This window comes from Adiantum capillus-veneris, chromosome 21 (assembly GCF_014529385.1).
Source record: "Adiantum capillus-veneris isolate H3 chromosome 21, ASM1452938v2, whole genome shotgun sequence".
Taxonomy (NCBI): domain Eukaryota; kingdom Viridiplantae; phylum Streptophyta; class Polypodiopsida; order Polypodiales; family Pteridaceae; genus Adiantum; species Adiantum capillus-veneris.
Genome location: NC_140951.1, coordinates 60,085,116 through 60,108,462, shown reverse-complemented (window position 1 = coordinate 60,108,462; position 23,347 = coordinate 60,085,116). Strand labels below are relative to the sequence as shown.

Here is a 23,347-nt window from a genome sequence, read left to right as displayed (position 1 = left end):
ACAGAGTGTAAGAGATTGTAAGAGATGTAGACACAATTAGAGAGTACACAACACGATTTTGCATAATCTAAGAGAGGAGAGCAGAGAATCTTGCAAGTGAATGGCCTAAAATCATAGCCCTAAACTCCACGACTCCCCTTCTTGTGGAGTTTGGTATTTGATTTATTATTTGAGTCTTTTGGGTGCCAAAATTGGAGGCCCCTCTTTTACATCTAGTCCACTTTAGTACTTGAGTGGAGCACATCACTTATTGCATGTCCCATAAGGGTGAGTTCTCACTAGAGCTATTTACAAGGAACCATAGTGGCTTATTGAATAAATAGTCTAAAATATTGTGCAAAGGCAAAGTGGCCAAGAGGGTTATTATTTACTAGCGCCTCATTTTCCAACTCCCAGAATTCCAATCTACAAATCATCATCAACTCACTATTGGTAAAATCAAATAGATAGCACATAATTAACCATTAAGACAACTATCCCAATTGTAATTAACCACATACAACAGGAGGGTGCTTAGTCTTGCACTACAACAAAAGAAGGTGTTATCGACGCTGCCCGTCGCTATGAGCGTCGCTATACGCGTCGCTGTGAAACCAGTCGCTATTAGCGACGCTGATAGCCACGCGTATAGTGACGCATATAGCGACGCGCATAGCGACGCATATAGCGACGACCATAGCAGAAAATTTTTTTCTTGGGCAGAGGGCAGATAGCCTGGCCTTTGCCCAGTTAAAAGATGGACACAGCCACAGTCAAACTTCCTGCCCTCTGCCCAAGAAAGCGAGCAGCACCAAAATATCAACCATGCTCCCGCGCGCAGAAATTTCGGCAGAGTTCCCTTTGTTTTTACATAAACTTTTCAAAAAAACCATATCATGTATACGCCTCCTACATGCTATCCATGTAGGATCTCACATGAGATTTAAGGCCAATGAAAGACAACCGTACCAACTGAAAAGCATAGCCATAACTTAAAAGCATAACCATAACGAACCATAACCGGCTATAATCACTTTGATCAAAACCATAATGCAGATAACCATAACCATAAACAAAATTAACAATAACCATAAGCATAACCAGAAAGAGAAACAATAACTGTCTATACAATGACAATGACAATAATCATAACCATAAGGGAAACAATAACTGTCTAAACACTAACTATTTGTACAAAAAAGAGACACAGAAGCGTGTCTGTGTCTCACAAAGCATATAGATGAAATCTGGTCCACTAATGACTAGGCGTCGCAACCTGCACATAGGACAACTCACAAAATTAGTATTGATATTACTTCACATATACTGACTTAATTAAATCAACTCACACATATTAACGTCTCACCTCAAGCGATCAGCGAGACTGTAAGGCCTCCCAGTCTACAGGCTCTCCCGAAACTTCAAGATCATTCAGTACTTCATAGATACCTCTGCGATATCCATCTGACTCCTCCTCGCGTGATGGAGCTCGATGCGTCGCAAGATTCTGCGTTTATACAAAAATCAAAGTAATAAGAATACATGATTCATCGCGTTTTAAAAAATGCCATAGTTAAGATTGGATTAGAAACTCACAAACTCATAGCGAAAGGTGTCGAAGCCTCCGCTGCCAAGATGAGATGTCCCCCTAGTCATCTATCGTACCTGCGCGGCCTCACGCTGCTGTCTGAACCGCGTGGCCGTTGTCCGCTCATCCTCCCTGATCTGCAGCCACAGATCTGCAGCCACGTCTCGTGTGGGATGCCCGAAGGCTTCGGCGAGCCGGTCCTGAAAGCCTTCAGAGCTGCATCTCGTCGATGTTTGATGGTGTCCCGTGCAACACCCTTGATCCACCGTGCCGAAGAAACGGAAGAACCCGGAGAAGGCTGGTACTCTCTCAAGATGGTCTCCACTATGTAAGTGACTTTTTCCTTTTCTTGATGATCCCAAGACGTCAGAATTATGGTCAAAAACTGCAGCTCCACGAGCTGGCGAATCCGCTATCGCATCCCAGTCCCAACTCTATCCATGTCAACAGAACCATCTCCCCGTACAGTATAGAGCTTGGAGGCACTAGGATCGTGTGCCCCCCAAGGTGTCCGAGGTGTGCCAAGAGGTGTGTCGAGAGGTGTGCCTCCTTTGCCTCTTTTAGTTCCATAGTTTCTTCTCTGTCTACGAACCCACCTGCCTCCATTCCGAGGTAGCCTATCAGAGAAATCTTTCCAATGCCGCACTTGATGAATCATATATTAAAGCATGACCATTTTTGTCATTTTTGTAATGTTCCGTCTGTTTGCAATTTTTTGCACAGGTTTTTCCAAGGATATTATGCCCATCCTGGTGTTTTTTTCACCACATGCACAAGCCATGGAAGTTCTCAGCCCAATGAAAGTTTTCTACCTGATTGTAAACCGGACAGGGTCTCCATGTCCAAGCCAGAAGATAATGTGGAGATGGATGAGCAACTTGAGAAAGATTTAGAAGCCTTGCATGGTTCTTGCTCAAAAAAGCGATCTCGATCTCTCTTTCTCTCTCGATCTCACTCTCGCTATCTCTCTTTCTCTCTCTCTCTCTCGATCTCGCTCTCGCTATCTCTCTTTCTCTCTCTATTTCCTTATTTTCCTATCTCTCTCTCTGTCTCGCTCTTCACTTCCCTACCTCTCTCTCTCTCTCTCTCTCTCTCTCTCTATATATATATATATATATATATATATATATATATCTTTCTCTATCTCTCTAGCTATTTCCTATCTCTCTCTCTCTCTACTTACCTCTCTCTCTCTCTCTCTCTCTCTCTCTCTCTCTCTCTCTCTACTTCCCTATCTCTTTACTGATCGAACGAGCGACTAAGCTAGGGAGATCTAGACGTCCACGACTGCGGAGGACTACACAACACTGACAGAGGCTGCATCAAAGGATCTAGCTAGGTCACTTTGGCTCGACATGCATAACGCCCGGTCAGACTACTAACCATGGAGGAGATTGATGAGATCCGCCAGCGACAGCTGCTGGATCTCATATGATCTACCTATCCCAGCTAGCTGGTTTAGCCGTTTAGTCCATACCCAGCAGTTTAGGATTCCATAATATTTTATTTTGTCATCTTCTTACTCTGACTTTGTATCAGATCCATCGCATTGTAACTTTCTTGTCTCATGTCTCATAGGTCACTTTGGCCTTTCGAAGACGTTAATATAACATTTCATTTCATTTCTCTCTTTAATTATTTTTCTTTAATTTTAATTTCATAAGCATACATTAATTCTCTCTCTCTCTCTCTCTCTCTCTCTCTCTCTCTCTCTCTCTCTCTCTCTCTCTCTCTCTCTCTCTCTCTCTCTCTCTCTCTCTCCTACACACACACACGCGATGTAGAGAGAGAGAGGGGGGTTGGGGGGGGGGGGGCATAATACCTGCGCAGCAGGTGGAGGCCAAGATTTGAGCAGAGCGCAGGCGAAAATGGCCCCTGCTGCTCGCGGGTTTCGCTTTTTTCCCCCAATTTTTTTTGCGTCAATATACGCGTCGTTATACGCGTCGATATACACGTGGGAAATAAAGCCTTTCCACGTGTATATCGACGCACATTGCGACGCGTATATCGACGCCCGCTAATTTCGTCGATATACGCGCGTCGATATCTCCATGTAGTGTTGTAGTGTTGTAACATCCATTCCACCAGGGATAACAACTGCCCTCGGTTTCTCAATAGAGAATCCATTGGACGGTGAGTGATGGAAAGTGTAAAGAAGGTCTAGAAAGTTGCGGAAAAACTTTTCAGGCGTCCATTTGGAATCCTCTCTAGGGTGGCCTTTGACAGTCAAAAGATAACGATTATAGACCATGCCAGTGTGGTCTCGTGACCAACTATTTGTGCAGGGATGAGTTGTTCTTCTTGGTCCACAAGTGAAGGTGGATCCTCATAAATGTGATGTGTAGGTAGAGGTCCTCTGAAAGGTCTTAAAAGATTAATGAGGAATGCATTGTAAATGTGCCAATGTGAAGGTAAGTCTAAACGAAATGAAACATCATTGATTATAGGAAAAAAATTTAATTGACCATAAAAATGAGGAGCAAGTTTAACAAATACATTAGTATCAACACTTTTGATCCTTCATTTTTCAATGCAAAGCATAACATATTCACCTTCCTTGAACTGGTGTGCCTTGTGGTGCTTGTTAGCATGCTTAGTGTAAAGTTCCTGTGAATGTTTAATGGAAGAATACACACTTGCATAAACATCATGAAAATTAACAGTAAAATCATCAGCGAGGACAGGCACAACATTAGAAAGACGTGAAGCAGGAGTAGAAAGAGAGTGACCATACACAATTTCAAATGGAGATATACATGTGGCAGTGTGTTTGGTGTTGTTATATGCAAAGGATAGAATATGCATGTAATCGTACCATTTCTTGGGTTGAGAAGACACGTAAACTTTTAATAAGTCAATCATAGTGCGATTAGTGATTTATGTTTGACCATTAGATTCAATATGGAATGTAGAAGTGAAATCAAGTGTAGTGCCAACATTTTCAAAAATTGTAGTCCAAAAAGCACTACAAAACTTAGAATCTCAATCAGATATTATGACTTTAGGAAAACCATGATGTGGAAAGACAGTTGTAAGAAATAGAAGTGTAGCTTGATGTGCTGTGAGTGTTTTCTTACAAGGAGTGAAGTATGCTTGTTTAGAAAAATGATCAATAACAATCCAAATCATATCATGCTTGTGAACAGTGAGTGGAAAACCAAAATCCATTGAAATGTGTTTCCAAGGTTTTTCATGAATGGGGAGAGGGTGTAAAAGTCCCAATTTTTAACATGTTGTTGCTGCTTTGATTTTTTGGCAAATCAAACAAGTTGAAACATACTGTTTAACATCACTTTTCATAGCATGCCAATAGAAATCACAACATAAGTTTTAAAAAGTAGCAACAAATCCTCTATGTCCAGCATAGGGTGGTTTGTGCAATTCTTCAATGATCAATGTACAAAAAGGTTTAGTTGCACACGATTTCTATTTGAAATAAAGAAAAAAAATTCTTGAATAGTGACTCCAAAAATGTGTGCACAAAATTTTCAAACATATGAAACCATGTGGCTTTGAAATCATCACCTTCTGCATAAGTGTCAGGCATAGAATCAAATGAAGTACACGTAATGGTTGATAGAGTATTAAGAGAGGGTGTTCGACTCAAAGCATCAGGTACAACATTTTCCTTACGAGGTTAGTATTGAACGTTGGGTTAAAAACTTTGAATGAAGGCAACCCACTTAATATGTCTATTATCTATTAAAGGTTGAGACAATAAACACTTGAAAGTTGATACTTTGTTGATCAATTTTGATGATTAAATCAACACCCATTAAGTAGTGTTTCCAAATTTCCAAAGCATATACCACAACAGTCAATTCTTTATCATAGGTACCGAACTTTGATTAGAAGGTTTGAATTTATGACTTTTAAAAGCGAGCGGATGGTTATCTTGCATAAGAAATGCACGACACCTTTTCCACTAGCATCAATGACTACCATAAAGAATGGTCGATCAAAATCAAGCAATTGTAACACAGGTACATTAGTCAAAGCATTTTTTAGTGCATTAAAGGAACTTTCTTGCAAGTCAAACCATGCATAAGGAGAATTTTTCTTTAACAAGAGAGTGAGGTAATAAGATTTGTAAGCAAAGTTACATACAAACTTCTTGTAATAATTGCATAGACCAATAAAAGAACAAAGTTCATACAAATTTTTGGGTCTAGGCCATGATTGAACGACTTCAATTTTCTTAGGGTCTACATGTATTCCCTTGCCCGATAGTGTCTTAGATATTTAGATTGAAAAAATGAACTCTTTTCAAGATTCAAATACAACTGGTTGTGTGCAAACAGATCAAAGACACATGTTAATTGCTCTTTATGCTCTTGTTCAGATTTACTGAATACAAGAATATCATCAAAGAATACAATCACAAAATCTTGATAGTCAATCAAAATTTTGTTTATCATGCGTGTGAATGTGATTGATGCATTTGTTAGATCGAATGGCATGACAAGAAATTCATAGTATTCCATTTGTGTTTTAAAAGCAATTTTGTAGATATCTTGGTCAAACATTTTGACTTGATGATACCTCGATTTGAGATCAATTTTGCTAAAAAATGTTTGCCCCTTTCAATTTGTCTAACAGATCACCCACTCTAGGAATAGGGAACCTATTATTGATGGTGATCTTGTTTGAAGCCCCGTAGTCGATACACATACAAAAGGTTCCATTTTTCTTCTTAGCAAGAAGTATTGGAGCTCTATATGGTGAACTTCTAGGTCTTATAAGTCCTCAATCATGCAAGTTAGTGATTTGAGTTTGTATCTCCCTATTTACAGTCAGATTTACACTATAAGGTGCTCTACAAGGAGATTCACTACCCGGTATAATATCTATTTTGTGGTCTTCTAGGGGTGAAGGTGGAATTCCAGGTGGTAGGTCATGCATGAAACAACCCTTAAATTGTAAGAGAAAATCATAATGTGAGGACTTATGTGAAGTTTCAGTTTCAGTCGAGATTTAATTTACCAGCACTAGATATGTTTTCCCTTGTTTTTGAATTGCTCTTTTGGCTTGAGTATGAGAGAGAAGTGGAAATTTTTTATGTGCTAGTATTGCTTGGATGGAGAAGTTTTGATTATAATGAGTGAGGGACATGGTATGAGTTTTATAATTAATCAACATATTAAATTCATGACGGAATGGCATTCCCAAAATCATGTCAAAGACCATGCAATGGTGCTATAAAAAATGTGCATGCTTGTGTAAATTCATGCAAACTTCAATCATGACTTGGGTTTTGCAATTAAAATGTTGATTATTAAAAACAATTTGGACTTTGTGAGGTGAAGAAATTTGAGAGAGAGAGAGAGAGAGAGAGTTGTTGTGGCAGTCGTGCATAAATAAAATCATGGCTACTACCATCATCTAAAAGAATAGAGACTTTCACCCTTGATTGTGACTTGCATTTTAAATAAAGCATGAGGAGATATGGGTGAAAGCATGTTAACTTGTCACACTTTTTCATGTCCCGGACAATGCTAGCACAATTTTGACATATGCTAACTAGTACAATAACCTGAGCTACATCTCCAAGATCTATGACATATGATATATCAGTAGAAAGCTCTTGAAACAAGGAATCCAAATGTACAACCTCCGACAAATTATGATATAAGTTGTAAAAATTTTACTGGATGCCCAACTTTTTAAAAATGTGCTAACTTGAAAATGCTAACTAGCACAAAAAGCGCGACACGTTAACATGCTTTCACCCATATAGTAGTACATGAAGATGGGTTGTCATCGTGATCATACTCAGGATCATATCCCTCACTGTAATTGGCTTCCACTTCATTGTCATTGGGATTAGCATCTTCAATGAGGTTAACTGTAGCACGGTTGGGATAGTTCTTGTTGTAAAGTCTTTGGTTTGGATTTTGGGTGACTCCATTGGATTGGCCATTGCTCTTAGCAGGACCATTCGGACACTTATCTGCATAGTAACCATACTCGAAACATTTAAAACACTTCACCTTTTTGTTATCGTTAGAGTTTTGAGTGGGACGTTAGTTGGACGAATTTTGGTTGCCTCGCTTCTGTGTGTTGTTGTTATTGCTGCCATAGGGTTGAGAAGTTGTAGCAGAGTTGTCAAATCTGCATCTCTTGAAAAAGGTACGGCTTTGATGTATGTTCTTGTCAAAATTAGGAGAGGAAGGAGCTCGCTTGTTACGGCTCCTGTTAGCAGTTTTTTCAGTGTGAGAAGGTTGTCCACCTTTGTTCTTCTCCGCATTAAGAGCCAATTAATAGCCTTCGACAATGAATCTGGTTCAAATATATCTACCTCATTACCAATTTGTAGTGCTAAGCCAGATATATACTTACGCTTCAATTTCCTTTGACTCACATGTTCAATAGCTTGCAACTGAATTAAACAGTTTAAAAAACGATCAGTGTAGCCTTGTATATCTTCATTTCGACCCTATCGAATTAAATCCCACTGGCATCGTGCTTTAGTTTTATATTGTGTGGATAAAAATTGAGGTAAAATAACTTTTTGAATGCATGCCAGTACGTGGTCTTCTACCATGCTGTTTGGTGGCGTTCCACCACAATGCAACCCTACTAATGAGGTGATTTGATGCACACTTTACCATTTCACGTTTGGGAAAATCTTCATCATAAAAATAGTTATCTAATTGACTAACCCATGCTAGAACCATGCTAGCATCCTTAGTGCCATCAAAATCCTTGAAAGTGAAGGCTTTTTTGCTAACTTTATTTGGTTTTGGTCCCGATGCAGATTCAACATGTGCAAGGTGTAGTAATTTATACTAAATTCTTGTCTTTGCATGCGTTCATAAGTGAGAGATTGTTACAAATTAGCAATCTGCTTAGCAATCGTGGGCGGCTATGGAAGATGTGCCATGATTGCGTGCTTTTCTTTCTTTCTTTCTTTTATTATTATATATATATATATAATATATATATATATAAGAAAATGGCTATATAAAAATATATATATATGTTCAATATGGAGGATAATGCTAAAAAAAATAAAGGAATAAGCAAAAATAAATGGGTACTTAGCTTGACGGCCGCGGGTGACGTCGAGTCCAAAAATATGGTGCACCAAGTTTCGATTGAGAACGATGAAGAGTTGAGCGGTTGGTCTGCAGATCAATTGAATTTTTGCTGGTGTCCAATCTCTCGTGTCCTAAAAGCATTGGCAATAACAATTGGCAAAATAATTTAATTTTCATCATAAAATTCAATTAGTAGAATTGGCTTCCGTTGTGTCAGTCAAATATCATCTGGTATTATCTTCGGTGGAGTCCAAAAATATGGTGCACCAAGTTTCAATTGAGAACGGTGAAGAGTTGAGCGGTTGTTTTGCAGATCAATTGAATTTTCGTGTACGTCCAATCTCCATGTCCCAAAAGCAATGGCAATAACAATCGGCAAAATAATTTAATTTTCACCATAAAATTCAATTAGTAGAATCGGCTTCCGTTGTGTCAGTCAAATGTCATCTGTTATTATCTTCGGTGGAGTAATGTCGGGTGACAAGGTGCGCTTGTAGCTTAAGGGGTCTTGGATAATTCAAAGTTGAAGAGCTCTAGTTGGAATGATATATATATATATATATATATATATATATATATATATATATATATATATATATATATATATATATATATATATATATATATCTTGGGTTAATGCATTGCCTTTGAAATTGTGATTGCAGCTGAAAGGGAAAATGAAGAGCAATCAATCGAGGGTTTTCGAGGGTGAATTACGAAGATTGTGGATGATGGCAGCCAAGGTTTTAGTGCTTGCTCGCGGCGCTCGATCAAGGAGTTGAGAAGGGGGGGTGAATCACTGCTTAAAGTGGATAGTTTTTAAAGCTGAATGGGCAGTCAAAAATGTTGAGCGGACAAGGCTTTAAATTTAACCACATCTTTCACTAAGTTGAGGTGTGTACACTGCATGTAATTGAACTTGGCAACGTGTGGAATTGGAGGACGACAGCGCTGGTGGAGATGGAATGATGGTGACCCGTAGAGAGCGTTTCGACCTGTGAGCATGAAGGCAAAAATTTTCCCAAGGCCAGGGCGCCCAGCTTGATGCAAGTTTTGCAGGGTTCTGTGACGGTCGACATAGTGGATTTTTTACAGCAAGGGTTGGTTCCCGCAGAGTCCGGACTGTGGAGTTCCCAAGGGTTTCGATGTGCAGTAATTGAAAACCTTCGAGCTTCAAAAACCATTAAAATTCTTTGGAGCTTCAAGATATCGGAATCGAGTAGTAGCCATAGTGTTAATCCCAATCGAATAGCTTCCTCGCTAGTCAATTAAAAAATAAATTCCCATCTTCTTTCTCTTCGTAAGCCAAAATCGACCTTGCTGAACTTCTTGAAAGCCGCGTCTTTCTTTTTCTTGTCTGTATAGCTTCACATATCCATTAACTTTAGCATTTATCTCAAAATAAATGCTACGCATACCCGTTTTTTACTGTCGTTAAGCTGAAACTTGATGGTCGATTGCCAATTAATTGTCGATTAGTCCGTGGTTTGCAAATTTGATGTTGCCCATTTCAAAAATTTGAATTCTTGTGCCAGTTAACCTGAACGTGGTGGGTCTGATACCACTATTGGGAGTCGGGGAGACCGGATGCTTGGATAATTCAACAATTCCTCACAAACATCACCATCAACTTGTCACCTTCTCTCCCAAATCCAATTACACACACACCTAGACTAGGACAACACACACACACACACACATAGAGAGAGAGAGAGAGAGAGAGAGAATAAATTTGACAAAGACATAGTGTAAGAGATTGTAAGAGATGTAGACATGATTAGAGAGTACACATCATGATTTTGCATAGTGTAAGAGAGGAGAGCAGAGAATCTTTCAAATGAATGGCCTGAAATCAGTGTTCGGGAAAAGTGTGCCTCAGCTTAGCCTTGAGCCAGTTGCAAAATCAAAGTAGCCGGTTGAGAGGAGGGCAAGAAGGAGAAAATTCCGCTTAAAATACATAAAAATAGTGTAATTTGTAAAAATACTAGCTAGTATTGTAGAATTTCTAGTTTAGATTTGTCTTGGAGGGATTTTTGTATGTTTGTGAAAATGATTTTTCCCGAACACTGCCTGAAATCATAGCCCCAAACTCCACAGCAGCCCTTCTTGTGGAGTTTGGTATTTAATTTATTATTTGAGTTTTTTGGGTGCCAAAATTGGAGACCCCTCTTTTACATCTAGTCCCCTTTATTACTTGAGTGGAACATATCACTTATTGCATGTCCCATAAGGGTGAATTCTCACTAGAGCTATTCACAAGTAGCCATAGTGGCTTATTGAATAAAAAGTCTAAAATACTACACAAAGGTAAAATGGCCGAGAGGGTTATTATTTGCCAGCGCCTCCTTTTCAACTCTTAGAATTCCAATCTACAAATCATCATCAACTCACTATTATAGTAAAACCAAATAAACACAACATAATTAACCATTAAGCCAACTATCCCAATTGCAGTTAACCACATACAACAGGAGGGTGCCCAATCTCGTAACAATAGCCCTCGCACATGAGCTGTGGGAGAGCTACCACAATAAAGCTCACTTGGTTGAGCACAACCTACATAGTCACACATGAATAACAAAGAAATCATCTCGTAGCAATAGCCCTCGCACATGAGCTGTGGGAGAGCTACTGCAATAAAGCTCACTCAGTTGAGCACAACCTGCATAGTCACACATGAATAACAAAGAAATCATGGTAGCACACCATAACTAGGTGTAGCCCTACCTAAAAAGAGGATCTCCAAGTTCCAACTTCACAGTTATACCATGAACGTAGGTTTCCCCGCATTTTTAGGGAGTGAAGGTAGTTCAATTGAGATTCCTTTTCCACGTAGGAAGATGAGTAACCACAGTCACTCATGTACGAGGCCTTTGATAAGCGAGGCGGCAAATTTGCGCTCTGATGGACATGGCAACCAACGAATGCGCTTTTGCCAACTCATTTGCACATACGTTCGGCGTACGCGTGTGACAAAGGCCTTAGCTAGGGTTTCAAGTTTTTTTTTTTTTTTGGAGAATTGTTTACAACATTGAAATTACAACACACACCCCCAACCCACCTAGGTGGAGGCAGCCCGACTCTTAAGGTGAGTCTTCCCGGCCAAATAAGGTTGGCCAACCCATCCCCTAAGGCCTAGACGTCTCACGAGTTGTCAAGGGGGTGTGAAAGGGGCTCTTGCGCTAAAGCCTTCGGGTTTTGAACCCAAACACTTGAAACACCGCGCATTGGATGATGAATCATGTCGGGCGGCCGCTCACTGCTATAGCGATGAAGCATTCTTGAGCACCATCACCCACAATGCTTGCGAGTCTGCAGTCTCCTCCTGCGTCTCGCTCGTGTTCCTTTCCCTTGTCGAGGACCTGTCTACACGAGCTCTCTGTCTCCCATTTTCGTATCAAGGCCTCATTTGTGCAAAGACTCTCTTATCGCAGCTTCCAGGAGCATTTGAGAGCAACATCAGACTCTCACGGTAAGGTTATGGAAAGCTTAGATGTAGAGGGCGGTGTCGAGGTATCTTTACTATCATTTTTGAGCAGAGAAGGCAGCGGTGCAGATGATGGTTTGGTAATCCTTGTCAGCCACCTTCAAGCAGCTTGTGCCAGTATTGCCTCTCTCCTGGCTTCTCCATCCACTGTCAAAGCAGCATCTGCAAAGCAACCAAAAGCATCCTCCGTTGCTACCAGTGGTCGTGATGCCCCCAAACCACTGGACCTCGTATCAGTGAGTTCTTTTTGTTTACATTGGTTCCAGTTTTTGGTCAGAACATCTATGTACATGTTTGAATGGATATACACGAGCAGCTGGAAAATTTGTGTGCTAAGGATGTTTTCGACGGCATAGTCTCATGATATCTTGACTTGAAGCATTTGATGTATGGGTGAGGCGCCAAATGGTTGATGCCTGGAAAGTTAAGGTGTACACATGTGTTACATCGTGCAATTGTCATGCTTTACACGTTCATTGGGTGTGGATTGGCACATACATGAAAAGAAGCTGGCATCAATCTATTAACATGTGTGTGATAGAGAGGTGGTGAAAGTACATTGAAATGAGCTCGTGAATACTCTGCATGTACACTATAAGCAACATTGTGGCATGTGATATCTTGGATGAGACCATTGTGTTTCGAAATATTACAATATTTATGGGTGAAACAGGGTTTGTGCGCATGCCACAGAAGGTAAGGATTATAACCCCATTTCTTCAATGCTTGCCACTGCTTTGTTGCAGAATGATATCATTAAGGCAGCCCTGAAAAGTTCTCAAAAAGTTGCTGCTATCGCTTCAGAAGAAGATGACATGCCAGTTTGGTTCAACGATACAGGTCCATATGTGGCCGTATTTGATCCCCTTGATGGATCTCGCAACATTGATGCTTCCATTCCAACTGGGAGCATTTTTGGAATTTACAGAAGGCTGGAGGAAGCTGATGCATTGCCTGAAGCTGAGAAGGCAGAACTGAATGTTCTTCAGAGAGGGGAAAGGCTTGTGGCAGCAGTTTATGCGTTATACTCTTCAGCCACAGTGTTGTGCATCTCCCTTGGATCAGGAACCCATGCCTTCACTCTTAACCGCTCTACTGGAGATTTTGTGCTCACAAATTCAAATTTAAGCATCCCTAAGAGAGGTATGAACTTACGTAGTAGAAACTGTTGTGTTTCAATTAGTGTTGGTGAAAAAGTTGTGTTATGTGAGTAATCTTCTGGTTAAGAATTGTTATTTGGTTGCTAGAATCAGCAAGAAAAGGTTTACATTAAGAAGCCTTGTTATTTCATGAAATGTCCAATGTCTTCCATTTTTTGTGATAGATAGATGGTCTTTGTCCATACTTGCACTTGACACAGCTGCAATTTAGATATCTGTCAGTCTTGTACTCCCCAGCTTGGGTGCTATTGGCCATGGAAAGCAAACCAGAAAAATTCTTGTGTAGTGTATGAGTGGTCAAGCCAACACTGATGGCTATGTTTATTGATGCCTGTGAAGGCTACCTATGTTTGCTGTCCCCAGAGAATGCACGGAAGAGACAAAGTTTGCTGAACTCGGCATGGAATTTATGATTCACAATGGGGGCTTGGGTGTGCTTATATACTTCCCAATAGAGGTTGCCCTACCTAGAATCATGTCAAATAAGTAAAATAAATACCTTAAAGACAAATTAATAACTAGGATCACATTGGGCATTCACTTGAGATGCATAAACTTTAACACCCGCTTTGCAGCTCATAATCGACATATGTAGGAAGACTCGAGTCGATGAAGAACCTACCAAGGAAACCCCAGTATCGGCCGATACTGGGTACAACTTAGTTTTGCAACCACCAATGTGTCACTTGAGAAGAATGCCATCTTGAGCATCGGTTGCCTCATAGAAAGTTGAATTATAGAGCACACTATGTGCAAGAATCCCCATTTGTGAGTTGTGAACACATCACGTCCAAGATTTCCAAGATAATGAACTTTGGAACATCTTTTCTTCAAAAAGTCCTTCTTTGCTTCCATAGAGGGGAAGCGGAGAATAAGCGCTCTTTCCTTGGAAGTTTCCCCCTTGCTTTCACTTTTCTTGTTACCTACTCGCCGAGTCTTTGTATGCGTTGGCGCAGTAACCCCCATCATAAACATGAGTTCGTTGACCTCTTTCTGAACATTATCTTGGTCTTTGAGGCCGGTAATCCTCACATGTAAGGAATGGCGAACGCCCACGTCTCCTTTGCTCCTCGACTAGTGTCAAGTTAATGGTGGTGGGTGTGGGGTCGAGGTTGATGTCACAAATTGTTGACGTGTCAAGCCACTGAAGAACGGAGCCGACTTGCAGATCTAGGCCAAGGGGTCTAAACCCTAAGAGAAGCAATAGAAACAACAGAAGAAGATCCAACCAACTTAAGGCTCCCGTCCGATGGGGCCTAAAGTAAGGTAGCCCACACACACATACAAAAAAAGCGTAGAAGTTGATGATGTGGCATCTTGTACGGAATTCCGGATTTTGCGTTGGCTTGCTGACGTGGCATCCTATACGGAACTCCGCATTTTATACTGGCTTCCCTAAGAGAAGCAATAGAAACAACAGAAGAAGATCCAACCAACTTAAGGCTCCCGTCCGATGGGGCCTAAAGTAAGGTAGCCCACACACACATACAAAAAAAGCGTAGAAGTTGATGATGTGGCATCTTGTACGGAATTCCGGATTTTGCGTTGGCTTGCTGACGTGGCATCCTATACGGAACTCCGCATTTTATACTGGCTTGTTGACGTGGCAGATTGTACGGATTTTCGAATTTTATGTTGGCTGTTGACGTGGCAGATTGCCACGTTTTACATTGACTGCTGACGTGGCAGAGTTGTACGGATTCCTGCTTTTGTGTTGGCAGCTTTTGAGCACCTACTTTTGGGCCAGCTGCTTTTGAGTTTGAAAGATTTTCATGTAAGTGCTTTTTATGGCCAAGGGCCTTTAATTATGTGCATAGGGCTCATTCTCTGGCACGTTTCGGTGAGAAGGTGCAGAGTGCGAGTACCGGCATTGTATTGAGTTTAAGTGATGTAAAGAAATATCGAAAGGGGCGCCAAGGTTTGGGGCCAATTCTCTCTGGAGTGGAACTTCACCACTCCCCGTGTCATCTATCTCTTTCCGTTCAGTTGTTATTTGAAGTGCCAAAAGTCTATTCAGTCTGTTCTTCTCCGTTGGCACGTGGTGCTCATCTTATGATAGTGGTATCAGAGCATGAGGCGTGTGCTTTCTCGAAAGCATACCGGTCCTACAAAAGAGCAGACAGAGCAAACCAGCGCCTCCCAAGTCTACTGGAATTTTATTCGAAGAATCTTCGTGTCTTGACCTCGGACTTATTAGCCACTACCAGTCTGCCACCCTTACTTCGTCATGCATCGGGTGCGCTTCCGTCTTCATCGCTCTGTCTTACAGGGCATAAGCCATAAAGATCACTGGCAAAGAAGGATCAAGGATTCTTTTCAAGCCGTTGTTTTTTCTCAGAAGCAGTGCCATGCAATGTTGGATGTTTATAGCTACCAAGCCGTACACTCCAAGGACTTGGCAAGCTTTCAAGAAAATTTTGCTCGAAGTTTTATGGTTTCTGGCAGCTTTTGGCCGAGTGGGGTGTCTTGAAATGCTTGCCACAGAAACTCTAGCAGATTAAAACTTGAAATTTCTCGACATCTCTCAATAGGTGTCTCTTCTCGAGCTGATAACCTTGGAGGTCCGGTGTGATTGCTATGTCTTGTGACTACCATCGCCGCGAGAGGAACACTGTTCGTCCAAGAGATGATGGACCATGCTGTGGTCGGCTACGACCTTATGGAAGGAACCTAACCCTAATTTTTGGTGCAGGTTTCAGGATGGAAAGTCAATCAACTTTTTGACCTCAATTGATGTCGAGATTGCTTTTTAAGTTTGAGTTATGTTTGAGAACTTGTTTGGTGATCCTGTTTGAAATTTGTTCGAAATGGATGGTATCTGTTTAAAACCTCTCTTGGTGCCGATTTGAATTGTCTGACTCTGGTTTTAATACTGGTTTCAATGATTTGTGATTTTTACTCCTAGGTGGAGTAGTGAGAAATGATGTTTGAGAATGCTTGTTCATACTCATGGCCCGGACCCTTGTGGTTATTTGCAGGGGGAGTATTGAATGATTGAAAAGTGTTGTTTTTACTCATGGACCTGGATGGTTATTTACGAGGGGAGTATTAAGAAGTCTGAGCAGTGGTTACTCTCAGCACCTCCAAACGACGTAGGCTGCGGTCTTGGGGTTGTTGGTTGTAAAAGGCCTCTATATCTCATGGCCCGGATCTTTTTAGGTTATTTGCAAGAGGAGTGATAAGGGAGTCGTTGAACAGGTCATGGCCCAGACCCTTGTGGTTATTTGTGGGGGAATGTTCATGGGTGACTTTATGATTCTATGTCTTGTAACATGCATATGTGAGCATTTGTGTTGCATTGTGATGTGCCACCCATTGAATATTCCTTATTGGATGAGATACTTCTGGGAAGTCAATGACCCATGATACCAAGAGTTCCGATTTGGAATGAGACTCCTTATTGGATGAGATTCTTCTGGGAAGTTGACGACCCAAGAAATTAAGAGCTCCGATTTGGATTGAGAAAACTAATTGTCCCTCAGAATGACCCTCGGAAATTTTTGAGCTAACTCGAGTTGTTTTACAGATATGCTGTAATCATAGACGATTACTTGCTTTCAAGGAGGGATTGATACCATTGTCACAAGACGGGCACCACATGCCAACAAAAAAGAACAAACTGAACAGACTTTTAACACTTCAATAACAACTGAACGGAAAGAGATAGACGACATAGGGAGTGGCAAGGTTCCACCCCAGAGAGCATTGGCCCCAAACCTTGGCGCCCGTTTCGGCATTTCTTTATATTACTTGAACTCAGTTCAATGCCAGTACTCGCGCTTTGCACCTTCTCACTGAAGCGTGCCAGAGAATGAGCCCTTTGCACATATTTAAAGGCCCTTGGCCATAAAAAGCAGTTTACATGAAAATCTTTCAAACTCAAAAGCAAGTGCTTGAAAGTTGCCAGCACAAAAGCAGCAATCCCTACAGCTCTGCCACGTCAGCAGCCAACGTAAAACGCAGAAATCCATACAATATGCCATGTCAGTAGCCAACGTAAAATCCGTACAATCTGCCACGTCAGCAAGCCAGTGTAAAATGCGGAATTCCGTATAGGATGCCACGTTAGCAAGCCAACACAAAATCCGGAATTCCATGCAGGATGCCACGTCATCAGCTTCTACGCTTTTTTTGTATGTGTGTGTGGGCTGCTTTACTTTAGGCCCCATTGGACGGGAGGCTTAAGTTGGTTGAATCTTCTTCTGTTGCTTCTATTGCTTCTCTTAGGGTTTAGGCCCCTCAGCCGGGTTCTGGAAGTCGGCTCCGTTCTTCAGTGGCTTGACACGTTAGCAATTTGTGATAGTTGATTCTTTGCCTTTGCCTTTGCCTTTTTTGGTGACCTCAATCCATTTCTCGGTCTCATCCGCTTTCTTTTGAGTTTTTGTAATTACTAATTATGTCCACCCAAGAAATCGTCATTTCTTTATTTTGCTCCTCCCCTTCTTTGATGACCCGCACTTGCTCTTATATGGTGTTGAGCTCTTCTAGTACTGATGGTTGGAGTTCCCGCTCCCCTTCTTTGAGTGCACTTTGTGAGCACACCTCTTCAAGCTGAGAGGTTGTTGAACCAACCAACCACGACAATGAATTCATGATTTACAATGGGGCTTGGGTGTGCTTATAACTTGCCCTACCTAGAATCATGTCAAATAAGTAAAATAAATACCTAAAAGACAAATTAGTAACTAGGATCACATCACGCATTCACTTGAGATGTATAAACTTTAACACTTCTATTGTCTAGTGAAAAATGCAAGATAATTGATTGGGAATGGATTTGTTTGGCTGCTCGATGGAGCTTGGTTATGGATTGCAATTGTTAGTGGAAGTCAATGAATGAAAATGCAAGAGGTATGATCATTTGTAAAAGTTATTTGTGCAATAAAGTTGCAAATACCAACTAGGCAACAGAGTGGGAGGTCCTTGATAGGGTTAGTTAGGACCCCTTTGTGGTGTCGTCTTCTCTCTATCTCTACCTTCACTATTCTGTAGGAGACGATAGAGAGAGATATAGAAGTGAAAATTGATTATTCTAGGTGGGACAAGAGAGAAGGGAGAGATTGATACCATGATTAATCATTAGGTTCCAATCAACCGCTCAAGTCTCATGGTCCCCCTACCCTGTTATTGAAATAGTTTGTACTTCATTGCACAAAAAAATTGTAAAATAGTGGCCTCCATGCTCTTGAATGAGAGTGTTTTCAATGAAATCTAATGAAAGCGCCAATAGATAGTGTAGTTTTTGGCTGACCGCACTCTCAAATGCTCCAAACTTCTTCTTCCTGATGGCTCTAGCAATTTCTCTGAAGAGACTGCTCTTGGGCTGACGTGAGAAAGGAAGTACTAAGTAGGCCTTTAGATTCCAATTTTTGTCTGCACCTTACAGGAATGATCTAAATAAGGCATTAATATAAGGGTGCTTTTGCTTGGACTTATGGCTAAAAACAGGTCCAAATTCAACTGTGAAGACCGGTTGCAAAACAGTGATACCTTCTCACAATTCACACAGTTCATGGTTAGAACTTAGAGGCCTAAACATTGCTACAATCTTAGTTGCTAAATGGCTGCTTAGATGCAAGTGCCAAGGATGCTAGCCTTTATCATGGCTGATATGCCCATCACCTTTGGAGAGTGATAGAAACTTAGATCGTTGGTTTTATAGAGTACATTCAAAGCATGAATGACCTCTATCAAAAACCTACACCTACTCTTGGGCACTGACGACGTGAGTAGGGATGTCATAGCTGTTATCCAAGCTATGCATGATAAAGGTGATAATCTTATTCTTCCTGCTGGGACAAGCAACGAAGTTGAGGTCACATATTGTCAAGTATGGATCTTTGTACTTTTTTGGTTATTTTCAGCCTCTTCTTCGTAGGTTTGTTGTAGTATTCATTTCTAGTATTTAGCTTACGTTAGGACTTAAGAATTTGTTCCTTTACAAGTTGTTGTGTGGAGTCTGATTACTAGGATTAAGTCTTTGAGATGTGTTATCCTTGTTAGTTTAAAGTTGAGTACTTTAGTCAAGTAAGCTGCTTCAACTTACTTTTCTTATGCCTTTTCTAAAAACATTTTTAAGTGAAATAATGGTTTGTTTTATCCAATTTTATTTAGTAGCAAATAAAGTGATTTAGTTTTTTTTCTTGTTTTCTTGTGTCACTTGCTTTTGTAGCTTTGTGAGTGTTTAATCCCCTCTTATAATTCGTGAGTTCAGACTATTCTGAACTTATGAAGGTATATGTATCTTGTTAGAGTTTCACCTCGTGTCTATGGTGGCTCTGACATCAAGTAATAAGGAGTGACTCGTGAGGGCTATTTTGTGCTTGTGCAGCTTGTCCTTGAATGAGACATACATCATTTTTTGACCTTGTGATGTCATGTATCACCCCAAATGGTAGGTTGGCATGGAGTAAGGATCTGAATTCCTAGTTACTGTGGGGATTAGTGCTTGGTTAGCTGACATTATTATAGGTTTGGGGACTAGCACCTGGCTAGAGAGGTGCTGACATTATTATATATTTTCCCCCATTTTTCTATGTCATGGTGTCACATGCACACGGGGTCGATGTGCCAAGCGGACATGCTACTACGCTTAGAGCAAAATCTTAGAAAAAGGTTAGAGGGACGTGTATCAACACCCTTGTGAGCCTATTGGTAGGACCTGCTTGCCCGGAAAGTTCCATTAGATTAGTTAGGATCCCCGCATAACCCTTTTTGCACAAATGGTTGTGTAAGGTGTGGTTGGGAAACCAGTGGTATAAGTTTAGACTAGTAGATGCATATTCGTGGTCTTGTACCTGCCGAAATTGCGAAGCATGATGTGTGCGAGCATTTGCATGTCTTACCTAGTGTGTCTTTATTGATACACTTGGTGAGCTAGTAGATGCAGGATGTCATATAAGCACAGTGACGTATCATGAGCCTATCTGTATAGCCCATAATCTACAGGTGTGTACAGCATGTGTGTGTGTGTGTGTGTTTTGCTGTAATAGTGCCACATCATCAGGTTGTGAGAGCTAGTGGATGACTTCAGTTGTTTCTTGGGTGTATTTTCTTCAGCAGAAGAATGAGACCTTTGAGAACTTCAAGAGTTGGCTTATACTTGGGGAGAAATAAATAACAAAGCAGTTGAAGACTATTAGTGTGCATAGGGGCGGTGACTTTGCCTCCAATGCTTTTGTATGGTATTTGTAGACAGACAATGGCATCAAGTGTGAACTTGCAAACATCGGATCTCTTTCAGAATTGAGTTGTGGAAGGAAAGAATAGGACTGTTGTTGTGGTGGCCCAGACTATGCTCAAGCATGAAGAGTTAACTTGCCATCGTGGGTGAAGGCAATGGCTGCGACTGTTCACATTCTCAACCATTCTCCTACGACTTCACTTCCTTGCATATGATAGGAAGCTTGATATCTCCCATTTCTCTAGGAGTGATGCCAATGTCCATGTTTAGTGCATAGTAGTGCGCTTCTCATGCTCCGCTTATGGATTTGTCTCTTGAGAGCAGAGACACAGATCTTATGTGCTCTAGTCTACACGATGATACTTCCGAATGCCCATAAAGCACGACAACACCTGACTATACCTTGTACATCCATTTATGCAACTGTCTCATGCACAATCATTAGCTGACTAATGGATCTGTCTGGAAAGGCAGGTCCATTTGAGCAGGCTCACAGAGGTGCTAGACTAAGGTTTTTTAGGCTTACCTCGACCTTAGTCTAACTTAGCAGTAACATGCTCAGATGGTACACAAAGCCAGTGTGCATGTGATATTGAAGTTTATGATCGTATCGTATTAATAGATGTGCAAGTGTTTCTTTCAGGCTTTATTATTATTGCAATGCTACAGTAAGTTTGTTGTTTTGAATTCTTTGCGCTCGATGTAGTTCTCCATCATTTAAATGTCTGCTTGCATGGCAATGATTAAGTTTTCCTTTGAGGGAGAAGTTGGGCATCTTCATGGATTCATGCAAATATAGGTTTGGTGGTTCAAGTTGTGAAGTGTTTTGTATTGTGTGGCAAGGTGGTACTGTGAAAATCTGCATGTTTCTTTATGCATTTGCCTTTCCAACTGGTACCTAGTTTATGTTCTTGAATGCCAGGCATCATATGCATCTTGGGATTTATGATGGAAGCCTTGAAATGTGTGGCGTTATTTAAGGAGCTGATGGTCTATAGCCTTGACAAGAATCCGTTCTTGCATGGGAAGCTTTGGATTTGGGAGCATATACATAAACCAAGTTTCACCCCCTACTTTGATGATATGTTTTAGAGCTGAAGATTTGGATATGGTCTTGACAAGAATAGTGCAATTGTAACATGCATGACCACTCGAATGGCACCACGTTTCTCTATATGTATGTGCGAGTGCATGCAGTGTGCTGTAGAAAGAATTCATGAGGCTTCGAAAGGACTGTGCATGATGGTGTTTTATTGAATTCTACGTAGATTTCAGCTTGAGAATTCCTGTTTTTGTTCTTTCTTATGACTCCAAAGTCCTTTGCCTTTGTCATTTCTGTTGATTGTAGGCCAAATATATTCTGTCAACGATGCACGATACTTTGATTGGCCTGAAGGCCTGCGAAGGTATATTGATGATGTAAGGCAGGGCAAGGGCCAGAATCCAAAGAAGTATTCAGCTAGATATATCTGCTCACTTGTAGCAGATTTTCACAGGACAATTCTGTATGGTGGGATAGCCATGAACCCAAGAGCTCACCTGAGATTGGTGTATGAAGCAAATCCGTTGAGCTTTATTGCAGAGCAAGCTGGGGGTAAGGGTTGTGATGGCAAGAGGCGCATTCTTGATATACAACCGGTGGAGTTACATCAAAGGCTTCCCCTTTTTCTTGGCAGTCCTGATGATATCACAGAGCTCCTTAGCTATGATAATGTACAACAGCTTGTGAATCCCGGGTATGAGGTGTAGTCTCTTTGTAAAGTTTGTTGCCAATCTTTTGTTAAGCTTGTCCATGAATGTGAAAAGCTAATGAAACTTGGATCCTTGTATCATATGATAGTTTGCTGGATCATTTGAGATTCACCCAACTTTGTTAGTAAAGCGCTTTCTTAATGTGCATGCTACAGCTCACCACTTTCTCATGGTGCGGGTTTTTATTGCGCCTATTGCTGCTTGTATGAGAAGGTTTTGAAACCTCATGAGGACCCATTGGGCACCTCATTAAACAAGGTGAAGCCTCTCATAGGCATTCTAAAACAAAATGTGAAGGAAGTCAGTTTGGCCCTTTAATGAAGGGACCCCATTCACTAACTAATCAAAGGCACATTATAAATTTGTATACCTTTCTCCGTTCTTCTCTAGAGCATGTATTAACATGCCGTGATACTCAGTTCATATCTCATACAAAATTTTAAGGTAAGATAAAAGCATTCATTTCAGTATCCATTGGGTCTCCCCAATATTTTGAAAAAGGAAAATCCCTAGAAGCGAAAGGAAATAAAAAGCCTCACTTAAGTGGAAAGTTGCAGATCTATTTAAAGAGGTGGTTGAGCGTGCATGCTGTGTGTGTCAATTTACATTTGTAGTCTTCTAGATGTGTGACCATGCACAAGGTTTACACTAAACTCAGCTAAGAGTGCACATTGAAGCTCCTCCCAACTATCTTCCTTTACAGGCATAGCCCCTATGGTCTTAGACCTAGTATATATGTTTTGACGTTAATACCCCTTGAAGAAGAGTTTGTCCTTGAAAACAAAGTTGGGAAGTACACTGATGTTTTCCAAGTGGAACCTTCCATAGGTTTGTCCTTCGACTTGACTAAAGCTTGCCTATAAGCATGATTCTGCACTTGCAGGTCGTGATGATCTATAACTTTTTTGGGCTCTACGTGGTTGAGGTGGAGGTTCAGTGAACTCTACTAACTCTTTGGAATAAGCCACATCAACTAACATGAAAAGTAGGATAAACATGAGAATGTATTGGTAAGTCTAATCTATAAGCTTATTCATCAACCTTCTTGAGTACCTTGAATAATCCACAATTCCGCGGTGAAAGCTTAGCAGTAGTTCCAGGCTTCATACTTTTAAAATGCTTTTGGCATCATAAAAAATATTAGTCCTCCTTTATCCA

The 23,347-nt window shown here is 40.9% G+C and overlaps 1 protein-coding gene across 1 annotated transcript; it reads left to right on the top strand.

The window, feature by feature from the left end:
- The first annotated feature begins 5,136 nt into the window (after positions 1-5,136).
- LOC147431028 (fructose-1,6-bisphosphatase, chloroplastic-like) lies at positions 5,137-22,359 on the top strand. The gene is made up of 5 exons (XM_086493617.1): positions 5,137-5,203; positions 11,719-12,079; positions 12,147-12,330; positions 12,841-13,237; positions 21,786-22,359. The coding sequence occupies exons 1-5, from the start codon at positions 5,137-5,139 to the stop codon at positions 22,184-22,186; spliced, it is 1,410 nt and encodes a 469-aa protein (XP_086349743.1). The 3' UTR covers positions 22,187-22,359.
- The last annotated feature ends 988 nt before the right edge of the window (positions 22,360-23,347 follow it).

Bases quoted from the DNA above. Each gene is read 5' to 3' on its own strand.
- LOC147431028 (XM_086493617.1), top strand. From the start codon at position 5,137: ATGGTTGATAGAGTATTAAGAGAGGGTGTTCGACTCAAAGCATCAGGT. The intron at 5,204-11,718 runs GTTAGTATTGAA...CGGCCAAATAAG, and splicing joins TACAACATTTTCCTTACGAG to GTTGGCCAACCCATCCCCTA. The intron at 12,331-12,840 runs GTGAGTTCTTTT...GCTTTGTTGCAG, and splicing joins AACCACTGGACCTCGTATCA to AATGATATCATTAAGGCAGC.